We start from the raw sequence: 14,324 nt of genomic DNA, 5'->3' as shown, positions 1-14,324 counted from the left end.
TTGGTCCCTTTTGCGTCATAATTTACCATTTTTGGAAACTGATACAGTAGCAGCTTTGAAAACAGGGACCTAAAAGCCATTTGCTATGTATTTAATGTGTCATACATCATATGAAACAACAACAACAAAAACAAAAAACTAAACCTGGCCTACTGGAAAATGTTAACAATACCATAGTGACTTGAACTCTCATAACAGCCAATTTGTTATTGATTGTATTTACTCCACGTTCATCTTAGAACTGCTATCTTCCCAGAGAATTAATTGGACATAAAATTGTAATATGGATCTGAAAAATTATAAAGCAGGAATAATCTACGCCACAGGACATGAAGAACTTAAAAGCCTGGCTAACTTGACATCTGTGAGCTGAGATTTTTGTCATTGCAGAGCTATAATTAGGTGGCTCTAATCACTCTCATAATGCTAATACGGGGAACGTCCTTTCTGTCCTCAGAAGCTGGTGGTGGGAAAGACTTCTCGGCACTACGCTGTGTTTCAGAACTGTGGAGTCTGACAAGCTCCAAGAGCAGGACTAGCTCTGGCATACATACTGCAAGAGATTTTTAGCCACTTTTCTAAGACGAAGGATACATCATCACATGTCTCTTTCCAGTCATCCCAGTAGATCTTTTAGTTGGCCATTCAATTGACCATTTCCACTCAGATTTAACATGGGGACAGGCCTTCAGACATTTGAAGCCTCCTCAAGGCTCCTGGGCCTGGGCGAGGGAGGGGGCAGAAGCAGGTGCCCGCTCAGGCTGAGCCAGGAAGGCATGAGGCTGCAGCCCTGCACTGCTCTGTGCTGCTCTACATGTGTGCTGGCTCACACAGGGCAGCAGGGAGAGGAGGAGATGAAACTGATGAGACGAGCTGAGTGGGATGCAGCAAGGTGAGGTGATAGGAAGCATGGAGAAGAGGGGACAGCAGAAGGGTAGGAAATGGAGGAACAGGTTGCAAACCCACAGGAAACCAGTCTTCATTAATTCCTGTATCCACAGAACAATTCGTTTCATTTATTCAGATCCTTACCATTCAAAGTGCAATTAGATGAATATATTTTCATGCTGAGTAAAATCCATACAGTCAGCAGACAAACCCTTCTCTAAATGATTTGCTCATCAGTGTGTATGGGGGATGGAGAGAAGAGAGGAGCTGAAATGAGTTCACTGCTAGATTGTCTGAATTAAATGATCAATTTTTGCTATTGTGATAGCTGCAGAGGTTAACATTGAAATGTTAAGAAAGTCCTGCTACGACACATATTCAGTATTAGCATTCACATGTTGGAGGGACAAATCCTGAAGGTGTGAGTGAGTTTAAACTCACTTTAGAGTAAGTACAGACACCAGATACAATCTTCTTGAAGGGGGAGCCTTGATATTTCTTGGCTGTTCCAAGAAGTGGAATTGTGGAATAGCCACTTGTGCATTTAAATTCAGCACTCCTCCATGACAGCCCCGGATACGACCCTCGCCATCTCTTTTGTGCGTAATGATACCTAATGTCTGATTTTCTAGGTGAAAGAACAGTGGTAAATGTCATCTGTCTAGACTTGAGTAAATAACTGAATTGGAGCCCCATGAGGAATTATTTGTTAAGCTGAAGAAGACAGGAAGCTGTAAGATGCATCTGATAGTGAAGACTGATGAGGCAGCAGTTGCTTGCATTGAAGTGGGAGCTATCAGAGTAGAGGAAAGGCCACCAGGGAAGTTCCTCAAGGATCAGTTTTGGGAGAGATTTTATTTCATGTTATTATCAGCAGCCTTGACACACAAAGCAGGAGCATGCTAATCACAGTGGCTGGTTGCACAAAGCAAAGAGCCATCGTCTGTACAAAGGAAGAACATCAGCTGGGAGCAGCTGCAGGACCTTGAGGGCTAGAGTAATAGAAATGGCATTAATGGCCTGTGCAAGGGCTTGCTGACAGACTGCTAACAATTTCTACTGAAATTTGGGAGCTCATCAGCTAGACAGAGGAGTGGGGGTGTCTGTGCTGATTTAGGCATGTCGGTTAATGACCACGGGTGTCCACAGGCAATGCAACACTGAGAAGGTAATGAAGTCTGCAGACACATGAGGAATGGCAATAGAAAAATATTAATGCCCCTATGCATAAATATTAGGACTAGCAATTCCTCTCCTGGTTAAAGTTCTGGTCACCTACATGGATGAAGAATGAATTCAGTCTGAAACAAGTACAAGAAAGGCTGGTGAGGGGACCAGGATTGTCAGGGTGTGTAGTGATAGGACGAAGAGTAATGGCTTTAAACTAAAAGAGGGTGGGTTTAGATTAGATATAAGGAAGAAACCCTTCACTCGGAGGGTGGTGAGGCCCTGGCACAGGCTGCCCAGAGAAGCTGTGGATGCCCCATCCCTGGAGGTGCTCAAGGCCACGCTGGATGGGGCTTTGGGCAACCTGGTCTGGTGGGAGGTGTCCCTGCCCATGGCAGGGGCTGGATCCAGGTGATCTTTAAGGTCCCTTCCAACCCAAACCATTCTGCGATTGTTGTGAGAGAAGACTAAATTAATTTGCTTTCATACCCAAGTAGGGTGAGGCAACAGAGAGAGAGGGTGAGCAGCAATGTGTTGCCTGTTAATGCAGCAGGAGTATTCCCATTACTGGGGAGTGAGAGCAATGGAAACCAAAGGGTCGTGCTCGAACGTGAATAAACAGGAGATTTGATGGCTTCTAGCATGCTACTCTGCAATGGCAGTGGTTGTGGGCAGTGCTAGGAAGCCCGAATGTTTTCAATGATGGGTCTTGTAAATGCTTATGGAAGATGATATGATTCTCTCTACTGGGCAGGAGCAGGAGGTGAAAATTCAGTTTCTTCCCACCCCAAGCATCACCCCCTTTTTGATGACAGTCTCACAGGAACACAGAACAATCAATGTGTTCCTTTTCCCTCCTTCTCTGTGGTCATTGGCCATATGCTGTCCTTAACACAATGACAATCTTTCCTCTGGGCCTCTCTTGTGCCTGCAGACCCAGCACCCAGGGACTGACGGGATTCTGAGGAACGCATTTCCCCATCCTCAGGAGAGTGCAGTGGGCATGCGGAGGGGATGCAGGAGGGAGGCTGCAGAGCCTTGCTGTAAACCACAGTAATACAAAGTTAAGAACATAATAGTGGCCATACTGCTTCAGGCCAAATGTCCCTCTAGTATCCTGTCTAACTAAATTCAACAGCAGAGAGAGTAGAGAGTATAAAGCTAGGACAAGAACTTTGCCAAAATATTCCTGCAGCCTCAACTATTTTCAGCTGCAAGAATTACTGAGCTTCAGCAGCAGCTCTGTAAACAGAACAGGGCCCTTCCAGGCACATTGTAAATGAGTCCAGTTTGAGGCTTTCTGAAGATGGTTGAAGGTTGAAAGGGGCTTTTTGTGAAAGACTGGCTCAGCTTGTGTTCGAAATTTTATTTTAATGCTTCTGGGATTTTGAACAGCTGACTCTTTAATAGATATCTTTTTATCATTTAAAGCTAAATACATACAAACATCAGTAGTTGTATTTTGCTTTCTGGCACTCACAAGTCTGTTCTGACTGCCAATCTTGTGGAGAGGCAGCTATTAGCATGGAAATACTCAAATTTACAGTTGATTTTCTGGGTGTAATAGATGCCTATTGAATTCTAAAACATGCTCTGGTTACCTCAGGTAAAACCGCAAGCTATGTAAGGTTACAAAACAGCAAGTTTCAAAGAGTTCCTTTTCTTTGCTGTCACAGGCTATTAAGAGATCACTGAAGTGCTGAAGATATGAGAGTCTATTGAGGAGCTTGTCTAATTAATGGCATTATAGTGGGCAAAATAAATCCCACTAAAATAAAGAATCCATTTAAAGGGGGAGCAAAACTTCAGATAATATGAAAAATGCATGTGCATCATTAATATTTTAAATTGCTGCATAGATGAAGATAAATGTATTTGATACGGCCAATCTCCAAATGGTTTACATGACAAATACATATACATTTAAAATCATTATATATAGATTTGGCCACTTTTACTTACAATAAGAAATACTTGCATGGAGACTGGGGTCCCTCAGGTTTTATCTTGCATCCTCTATGAATAAAGTATGATGAAGTGTGAGGGGGGTAAAAGAACCAAACATTTAGTTTTCTTGTGCCTGTGTTTATAGATGAGAAAATTCCCACTGCCCTGCAGCAGCTGCTAGATTTGGCCCTGTGCTGCCAAAAACTTTTAAACACATCATAAAACTGCCTGTGGTTCCATGGTTTAACTTCATTGCCATGTATTTGACTTCAAGAAGGGATTATTCAATTCATCATCTCATGCATCCAATCACAGAATCTGTAAAAGCCCAACTCAAATCCTGCTGAAGCCTTTCTGTTGACTTCAGTGACAGCTGGGTTCAGACCACACTGCCATGGTTTTCAGCTCATAAAAGTCTTAGTTTTGAGGCATTTTTTCAGATATCACCAAGCCAGTCACAGATAAAGATTTTTTTCATCTGTGATCTTTAATTACAGTGCAAGATAGCATCATCACTGTTGTCGTTCAGTCTGTTTCATCACATCTCTCAATCAGCCCATTGTGAGGGTAGCTCAGCCCATCTGTACACAAAAGTTGTTGCTGTCTGATGGCCATTAATTTTTATGTGAAATGAGTTTTTGGTCTCTCTCCAGTTCCTAACAAGCTCAACTCATCCCTATTGGTTGTTGGCAGTGCAAATATAGAGGCAAAGGACTTGCGAGCCAGAGAACTCTGCCATTCATCTGGTTCTTCAAACATCATTGCAGGTGTTAAAAAAAAACTTATTTTGACTTGAAAAAAGGCAAAATGGAATCTGTGAAGTGAAACCAGCTTTCTAGTCCATTTTGCTTTTTGGAAGAATATAGATGTAAAGGAGAAGCAGTGTAGTTAGACAACTAAGTCCAGACTTAGTTACTTAACCAGATTTTTGGAAGATGATGGACTCGCATGATATCTGCTGACTTCAGTGGGATTTTCCAAGTGTCTAGGATCTGCATGTAATACCTGTACATGTCAGTACAGAATTCCAAAATATCAGTCCTGAATTCCTAGATGGTTTGCACCTGAGCAACTCAGGCATGTGGATCCCCAACTGACAAATGGGGAATGACACATAAAAATCCCCCAGTTTTGGAAATTGCTTCACCTGCTTTATTCCAATCCTAAATTAGCACATCAATCAGCTGTAGCAGAGTCCATCTTCCCTGCCAATGAAGACGTATTGCTTCTTTTAGCAGCTTTTAACAGTTTTATGCTTCTCTGTGAAGGAGAGTTTGGAGTTGTATGTGAAGAGGAACTTTAAAGAGCTAATAAATTGACTACCAAGGATGGCACTAATTCTTGAGGTATTTGACTGTATATTTTGCTCTGATGTTGTTAATTTAATATTTTTACTGTTCTACTTTGTGTTTTGACAGTTGATAGCCAAGATCCACTTTCATATGAGTGGATATTTTTTGGTCTGTTAATCTAAATGAGCAGTTCTGAGAGGATCAGCATCAAGAAAATCATGTTTCTAACAATTTGTCTCTTAATTTTGGCATCCAAAAAGGTATAAATACTGGCTGAAAGTTGCCATGTGGTTGGCAATTTCTCTTACCTGTGTACCTTCCCCTTGTGTGTTCAAGGGTAGAGTTTAAGGACTCTCAGCCACTTTGCTGTGGGAGCACAAATAAGATTTCATCCATCCACCCAGCCATCAGTTCTCACAATACTTGTGGAGACTTTGAGGCTTTTAAATTGTTTTCTCAAAGTTTCTTTAAGTTAGCCAACAGGCAGAAAGTTTATTGCTGGAAGCGATAAGGCAAACTTGTGCACAGATGCATGGGCAGAATAAACTTCTAAACCTAACTTTCATCTGGAATAGGTCTAGTGAGTAGCATGATGAGCCGTATAATTTTCATAATATTAATGGCAGATGAAGTCTGTTGTTTTTTTTCTCCATTTTTTTCCTTCTTTTTTTTTTTTTTTTTTTTCTGTGCAGGAGCGTGTGTTCTTCTTCCTCTATGATAATGCTGTGGGTTGAAGGCTGCAGGGGGCTGGCATATAAAATCTTACTTATCAAAATGCAAAGGACTTTGCTGAGTGACCTTCCAGTTTCCTGGAGATGTCATGTGTTTACGCTACCAGCACTTCCAAGTGGAGCGGTTTCTAAAACTGAACAGCAGTCAATTTATTTTCAGGTACCACTCCATTTGGGATTGCAATTAGGATAACTAGAGCTGCTCTCCAGCACAGGAAACTGGGAAGGTCACGCAGCCAAATTGTTGGCGTCTTGATGAAGGAGTGTAAACTGCTGCTGTCTCTACTGCAGATCAAATGAGTCTAACCAGAATGAAGTAATTATGAAATCCTCCCAAAAGATCATGAATATTCATGGATCAATTACAAACATTTGAAGTTAATTTTCTGTGTGAGGAAATAACCCTGGTATTCCACTCTTGGTAGATATGAATCATAACACTCCTTGAAAGCAAAGGGCAAAGTGCTGTTGCTTGCTTCCCGGGCTAGCGGGTGCCGCTGTGCACAGCAGCGAGCGCCATTTCTGTCCCCCTTCCAAATGACCACGCTGTATTCACCAGGCAGGCAGCCGAAATGGTCACCCAGCTGTCTGGGGAGCGCACAACACAAGGGTCATGCCGGCCTGGTGGGCAGGGGCTTGCTGCTTGCGCTGAGGTGAAAGCTGAGGTGGCCACTGCCCTTGCTGTAGGCTGTGCTCAGGCCGTCACCCACCCGAATCAGCCACCAGAGGGGCTGCTGTGAAGGTGGCTTCCAGAACGTGTCGTCAACAGATTGCCAGGGAACGTGTCCTTGTGTTTCGGTTTTGCTATATGATTTCCCCCATCACTGCCCTGTAGCAATGGTGTTGGCTCTCCACCTGGTTTGTTCCAGGACACAGGCAGCCCAGCAGAGGCAGGCAGTCTCCTCAGCTACTCCAGGGGCTGTTCAGAAGTGGGTACAAATGTTGTCCTCTCATTCAAAGCAACCAAATCTCTTCAGTGATAAGCGGAGCCCCTGTGATGCTTCCAGACAGGGAGCCAAGCAAGAAAGGATGGGGGGGCCGAGGAGGGGAGGCTTTTTCCTTCCCTTTGGGAGTGTACATTGTTAGAGGTTACGACAGAGCCTGGCTGCATGCAAAGTCTTTACATTATTTAAAATCTGTGTCATTATTGGTTTTAACTGTGGGATTTTTTTTTCTCCTGTAAATCACAGTCTATTTACTGCTCAGGTTCTCCTGTGGCATTGCTGGTTTGGGGGAATCTGGCTTTAACTCCAACATACAGTTGCAGAGCCTAATTAGCTCCCTGGATTAATTGAGCTTCTGTTTTTCAGCCGAGAATTTATTTGGAGCTGGCACTGTAATGACAGCTAGGCCAACCAGGATCCTTTTCTTTTGATTTGCGTTGTGCTTTGTCTGTGTGTTTTTAATGGTTCCTTGTGAGTGGAGATTGGCTCTGTGCTAGGAGCTGGAGGATGGAGCCCGTGCTGGTTCAGCTCTGCTGGCGGCACAAGGGAGCATGAGGTGATGGAGGGGACATCTTTCTCTGGGCTTCCCCAAGGCTGGTATAGAGGTGTGCAGCTCAGACCCTGGCTGGCAGTGTCAGAAACCATGAAAACTGCTTTATTGTGAGGTAGATCTACTGTGGATAAGCGTGAATTGCTCCAGTCTGGGGAATTTCTATGTCATTTCTGGATATCAGGCTTCTTTTTGGCTATTTTGTTGACTATTAAAGTTTCACCATCTTTGGGAGCTATTTCTATGCAAAGTTACATCTCTTAAACCATCCTTTTTTATGGTCAGAGGGACAGTCAGTTTCAAGGAGTCGGTGTAGCTGGAGCTATTTGGGTTGTCCTATTGTTAATTTCTGTCTTTGGTGAAAAGAAAGAAAAAAATGCCATTTTGTGCATCTGTCACGTGCTTATGTGTTGTCACATGCACAAGGATCGTTCCGCAGTATGAAATTTGCACAGTTAGGCTGCTACAAGACGAGAATTGTGGGAGGAAAACCTACATTTCATACATATTTTTTAATATTAGAATTCAAGTATAAGCCCCTGCCATCCGATACTTGACTACAGCAACTCCTTTTTCCTGCCCTTGACTTCTGCAGTGTCACATCCTTTCATACCTGATTTTGATGTTCCCAGCACATGAATCTGACCACAGTATCTCCCCACTATGCTCCTTTCAGCTGGCTCCCCACTCCCCTGTGCAGTGAGGACAGCTTTCTGTTTTGTGCTGGTGTACTTCATATAAGATAACTAACTGTAGTGTTGGAGATTTTCACTTCGCTTAGTTTTCCCTTTAAGGCTAGTTAGCCTCCATCTGGAACAAGTTTGAAATTTCCCCAGTGCCTCATTTTATCAGGTGAAGGATTCCCCAGGTTAAAGGTCCAACATGTTACCCATATTTCTTCAACTACCTTGCTTTGTTCTGCTTACACAGCCAGGCTTACACGGCTGAATCACCGAGTGGCTTTACCAGCCACTTGGCCTCACTTTGCTTGTGCCTACACACATTGCTCCTATTTCCTTGCTCCTTCTGTAAAAATTATTAACAGAAGGGAAAGACATAGCTAAGCAAGCTACACTGGTTCTTCATGAACTCAGTTGCTACCTACTTGTAACATCCAATGTTGGCTTTGTGCCTTTTAAGTTATGAACTGTCCTCTGTAGAAATTATTTCCATGCAATAGGAGCCAAAACCAAATGGAGTATTTATATGATTCTCTCATTATGCAAGCATTTATTACTACGAATAAAGCTGTGCATTAGCACAAGGGAGCAGAGTTAAGACTTTGTGATCAAAAATAGCTGCCATAGTTCCAGAGATTTTTCCTTTGACATACTCCTGTAAATAATTAGATTACAAGACACCTGAGGGCATACATCGTCTTATCCTGTAACAATAACACCTTGAGGGACTTGACAACATTTTTCTTTTGGCCAAGTGCCTAGGAATACACCAAGGTGTATGATTAATAGAGAGCACAAACACACACCCATACACGTTCTAAAGCTTATTTATAATACTGTATTTTAATCCTTGTAGAGTGTTATTATTTCTATTCCTGATGGTGCTGCTTTTGTCACTGAATAGCCAAAATCCTTATAGTAGTGGGACGAGTGGAAGGGGAAGACAAGGAAAGTATTTTCATTAAGGTGTGTGGGGGGGGAGCAAAGAGTCTAATAGGATTTATTTAATAATTCCACAGAAAAATCATGATTCCAGGACTTTAGCTGGATCTTCCTCTCCAGTATTCCCTCCATTTGTGGAAAAGCTCTGTCCTTGCCTTTCCTATACAAAGAATGAGATGCTGGGCAATGAAAATTCCCGCAAATTTACTGAGCATAATATTTATTCTTACTGCTTCATTTTCCATTCATGAATTCTATTTTGCAGCCCTAAACAAAAGCAATTATCATTTGCCTCTTTTCTGCAAAACACATTTTGAACACATTACTAGCACGAATTCTCATAAAGCTGAAGGATCTGACAGATGCGGGAAAATACAGGAAGGCTCTGTCCATGCTATGCCCCCTCACCTATGTAGCGTGGTGCAATGAGCCATGCCAAGTTATGTGGGGGTTATGGGGTGCCTTTGATGGGTATCAGTGAGCAGCTGAGGGAACTCAAGTGGGGAGAGGGGTTTTGGTGGTTGTAGAGTGACAGTGGAGGACATTAATAGGAGCAAGAGGTAAGGAAAGAGGAGATCAGTACTGGGAGAGGTGCTAGAAATGATGGTGGAGACTGGCAAAGTCTGGTTTAGGTGGTTAGAGCACAGCAGCATGAAATGGAGTAGTGTTGGGCCACTTCAGGAGGGAGCAGGGGGGTGAGGATTATGGTGTAGGAATGAGAATGAAGAAGAAGGGTGGATGAGGAAATCCCAGGGTAAACACTGATAGAAGGGAACAGAAGTGTCTGATGAGAGAAGAGCATGGCAAAGAGGGTGTGAGCACATGAGAGCAAAACTCTCCTGTTGTGCAGGAAAGGATTGCAGTGCTCCTGAATCTCACTGTTCCTCACCAGCAGCAAATACTAACAAAACCGCAAGGTAAATCGTGAGTCACCTCCTCCTTCCCTATTACTTGTCCATACAAAAAGTGGCAGCTGGATGCTGCTGCCAACTGGTCAGCTTGTTCAGCAGTTGAGGCTTTTTAATACATGGGAAGGTTTCAGGCCTGCTGATACCTCATTGAAGTGTAAATATAAATCCAGCTGAAATGACATAAAATATATAAGAAGAATATGCACATTGTGAAGTCAATTACTACAGGGGCAGAAAATGCCAGTAATAAGGTTATATTGGCAAACTTACTATGGCCCCATAGGCTATATATATTGTTTTCTCTGCAGGGCTTTATTTTCTCCATAAAATTATCATCTTTTTCAAGGCAAATGAAGGACTGTCTTTGGAGATGAATCGGGACTGTACTGTGATGTGGTCATTGTCAATAAATTCCTGCCTTGGCCCGTGACAGAAGTTGGAAGGTGTATAGAAATTGGAGCTGTGCAAGGACAGGGAGGTATTCTGAAGGGAGCTGGTACCACCTTCAGAACTGGTTCTGCCGAAGCATTACTACTGTTTGTAGGTAGGCTGTTCCTGCATGCTCCTGGTTTGTTGGTACCCAGGCTGAGAAACAGCTGCACCATTTTCTTTGCATCAGAAGTCAAAGGAAGCTGTACTTTGAATATGAAAGACAGTATGATGCTCAGTACTCTGAAAGATCAGTGCTTCACACCAAACACCTATGCTTAGTGAAGTCTTCAATGCTGCAGGTATTAACAGGGGATTATATACCTCACCTCAGAGGCATTCATCAGATATGCTTCATTGATGAGCTCCACAGGAAAGAGAAAAAAAGCCTTTGAAGAAATAAGTCATTCTGGATGCACAGCTGAGTTTGTGTAGTCCTAACAGTAGATAAGGCACAAGTCCGCACATTAAAAGGCAGGGATTAAACGAAAGACTGGATAACTTCTTGTTCAGTGAGCAGTGTTTATCCTGTGCAGTGATTCAGGTAGGGGTCTAGTGGAAAAATAGTATCCAGTTATGAAATTATGGACTTGTACTTAATGCACATAGTCAAGTGTGATTTAGGCCATGTCCGAGCAAACTTGTCATTATCTTGAGTACTTCATTCTTGTAATGTATGATTCGATTTTGTTTGAATCTGGGTATAATTAATCATGAGGAAGGAAGATAGATGTGTTTAAGAGGAACAGAAATACGTATGCTTTTTCCTTCTTGCTGAGCCAGTGAAAGAACTAATTCACACTGATTCCAGTTTGTATGGTGGTCTCAGAAGACAAGAAATAGAAAACAGTTCACAATGCTGCTGTGAGAAATCTGTAACATTCTGCAAACCAGCCTTTGCTTAATTTAATGAGCAACACGCACCCAGGAGCAGCAGCCCTTCTGTGAGCTTTCTTCAAAATTTCTTATGTCTTTGTTTTGCACAGGCAGAAGAGCAACGAAGTTCTTCCTTCTCAAAACTCTTTCAGTCCAGACCTTCTTTTTGTAAAACTGGAGGCTTCACAGGAAATTTTGCTTTTGCAAATAACAGCTTGTGAATCACCTAATGAAGCAATTCAAAGCCTTTCCTTTTTCAAGCAGAAATACCATGTCAGCACTCAGAAGAGCAAACCATCTACTTCTCATCTCACACTGTATGATAGGTGAATTTCAGTGAGATGCACAAAGTATTTTGTCAATAATTTTACTTGCTGAGGATAGGGTGAGTTGAAAATTAATAGTTGCTAAGCCACATGTTTGTGTTATTATGTTCCCTTTGTTTTTCATTCTTTCTTTTAGAAGTTGGTAGGTGCTATTGTAGGAGATCAGTGAATCATGAACAGGTGAAATGATTCACGACAATGTCCAGATTGACAAAATATGAGGTTAGCAAATTTCTTCCTCTTTATTTTATTTTTCAATATACAATAGTGACAGGAGACTATTTTTTTCTGTGTCCAAAGCTGATAGTCAAGATACAGGCAGTACTGAATGTGGAAACTCTGAAATTAGAAATCAGTATTGGTTGGGCTTTTTTGCTGCTAATTTTCCTGCTTCAATCCTAAAAAAATCTGCCCTTTAGTTTCTTTCTGGTATATGTCATAGAATTTGAATTATAGAATAAGAATTTCCTCTGTCATTCTTCTTGCAAGTGTGCATTTCAATACAAGGCAGATGGCACAGATTATTTTATATTCATAATGCATATAGCTCTAGGAGAGCCATGCCGCAGCGTGCTGATGCTGGCTGCATGGGTTATGTATTCCCAGGAGACCGACATGTTCAGAATGCATTCTTTTGCCCTTTCCCCTGTCGTCTCATGTTTTGCTATGATAGAAGCACTAGCAAATGAAAGGCTTGTTATTGATTTCTGTGCAGATGTTAATAATTTCTGTTTAACTCTGCATTGGAGTGGCAATAACTGATGTACAAAATTTGACATCTTAATTATTCCTTGATGGAAAGGAGGGCCACTAACCTGGGGTGCAGCAGCCTATTAACTCTGGATCTGTGGATTCAAAGCAGCCTTAGGTCACAAGTGAAATGAGTGAGGCCACCTCAGTGTAGTCTTTATGGATGTTTGTTTGTTTCTCAAAGCTGCCAGACTGTTTTCAATGAGTCTGGAGCAGAAGGAAGCAGAAATTCTGAAACAGAAAATATTTTCTATCCAGTATTGCTAGCTTAGCTGAAATCACGAGTACTAGAAAACTCAGGAGAAGCACAATTTAGGAGCTCCCCAACCTTATTGCTAGATGCATTGAAATATGCATCCAAAATGCTATTGTTTTCCCAATTAAAATAGAGGTTCAAGAATTTTGATGATTGTCTGTCAGTCCTATCCAGTAGAAATAGGTTTATTTCCCACAAATTGCAGCTTTATGCAGAATTCCTATCAGCTGGGAATGTTATGTGGATGACTAAGGGCACGCATGCACCATAGGTATTAGCAGATATTGAACAGTGAGCCCCAAAAATCTGATCCATAACCACTGACAGTATTGCTATTATTACAACAGTGAAAGCAATTCATTGAACAGTAGGTAAATATTAGGCTGTTGTCTTTACTTTGAGCCATATGTAACGATTATCCACAACCTTTATTGTAGGAGATGCTCACTTCAAAATGATACTATTTTCCAACTAGTCAGCTAGTCGACCTGTGCATCTTGTAGCTAAAGCTCCCTTAAAAATATTTTGTATGTTTTTGACTACAGGATTGGATGAACACCACGGAAACGTTATATATGCATCATTACACTGTTAAAATTGTCATGCTTGACAATTCCCATTCTTAGTCCAGTCATAGCTCCTCAATAAGGCATCAGCATTTCAAGAGCTATCCTGTTCTGAACAATAGAGTAAATGGCAAGAACAGAAAATTTGATTCCCGTCTCAGCGGAAGAAAAGATCTAATATGAAAGAACAATTGTGAGAAGTCTTAAGGCTTGATTGTTTTGTATTTCACCAGTATCGTCCAAAATTAATTGTAGTTATTTAACTACTAGTATTATTGAATCATGCAGTGCCCCGGCAGGCAAGAAAAACTTTGGGTCCTCAAATCTAATAGTCTACATTCTTGTCCTCCAGAGCTAGGCCAGAGTTTGCTTGTACACTGCACAATGGAAGAGGGCAGCGGTCTGCTGCAGTGGCTCCTTAACAGTCTCCAGTGCTGGTCTGTAGCTCTGTATTCACAAAAATGACAGTGCTGAAGGAGTGAGACCAGAAGAAGACATAGAGGAGGAACTGGGAAGACAAAAGAAGTTTAACTCGTAGTCCAGGGTCTTTCAGTGTGCTCAGCTGCAGACACAAGATAGTGCAAACCTGAGGAACAGAACTAATTAGGATTCCATTAAAAGGAGGGGAAAAAATCTTGCTGAGACCCAAGTCACATCACGATGGTCAAAGTGAAACCTCAATCGCTAATGCAGCCTTAATTCATTTTATTTTGCAGAGACAGCAAGCTCACCATGTTGCTTCGAGAGTCCCTGGGGAATATGAACTGCCGCACCACAATGATAGCTCACATTTCAGCCGCTGCGGGGAACTACGCTGAGACGCTGTCCACTATCCAGATTGCATCAAGAGTCCTCAGGATGAAGAAAAAGAAAACTAAGGTAAGGCAATGTATAACTTCCTTCTTGTAATGCTGGAGGGGGGAGCAAGAAGGACTTTAAAGGCTCCTTAATTGGGTAGAGCAGCATATACAACATCAGCAATCAATTCCAAAGTGCATAGGTTGTATGTACTGTCCTAGGCGAGTGGCTCAGAGCACATAGTAGAGTCTGGGGGAGGTAAATGCTTCAG

General features: G+C 42.1%; 1 protein-coding gene across 2 annotated transcripts in view; it reads left to right on the top strand.

Annotated features, from left to right (window-relative positions):
- Positions 1–14,324, top strand: part of KIF26B (kinesin family member 26B) — a 297,138-nt gene that overhangs the window by 256,092 nt on the left and 26,722 nt on the right. For both annotated transcript variants that reach the window (XM_066995522.1, XM_048053158.2), the window contains one exon: positions 13,972–14,134. In XM_066995522.1, the coding sequence (XP_066851623.1) occupies positions 13,972–14,134 (163 nt within the window). The remainder of the gene's footprint in view (positions 1–13,971; positions 14,135–14,324) is intronic.

This window comes from Anser cygnoides, chromosome 3 (genome assembly GCF_040182565.1).
Source record: "Anser cygnoides isolate HZ-2024a breed goose chromosome 3, Taihu_goose_T2T_genome, whole genome shotgun sequence".
In the NCBI taxonomy this organism is placed as follows: domain Eukaryota; kingdom Metazoa; phylum Chordata; class Aves; order Anseriformes; family Anatidae; genus Anser; species Anser cygnoides.
This window is presented reverse-complemented; position numbering and strand designations above follow the sequence as displayed.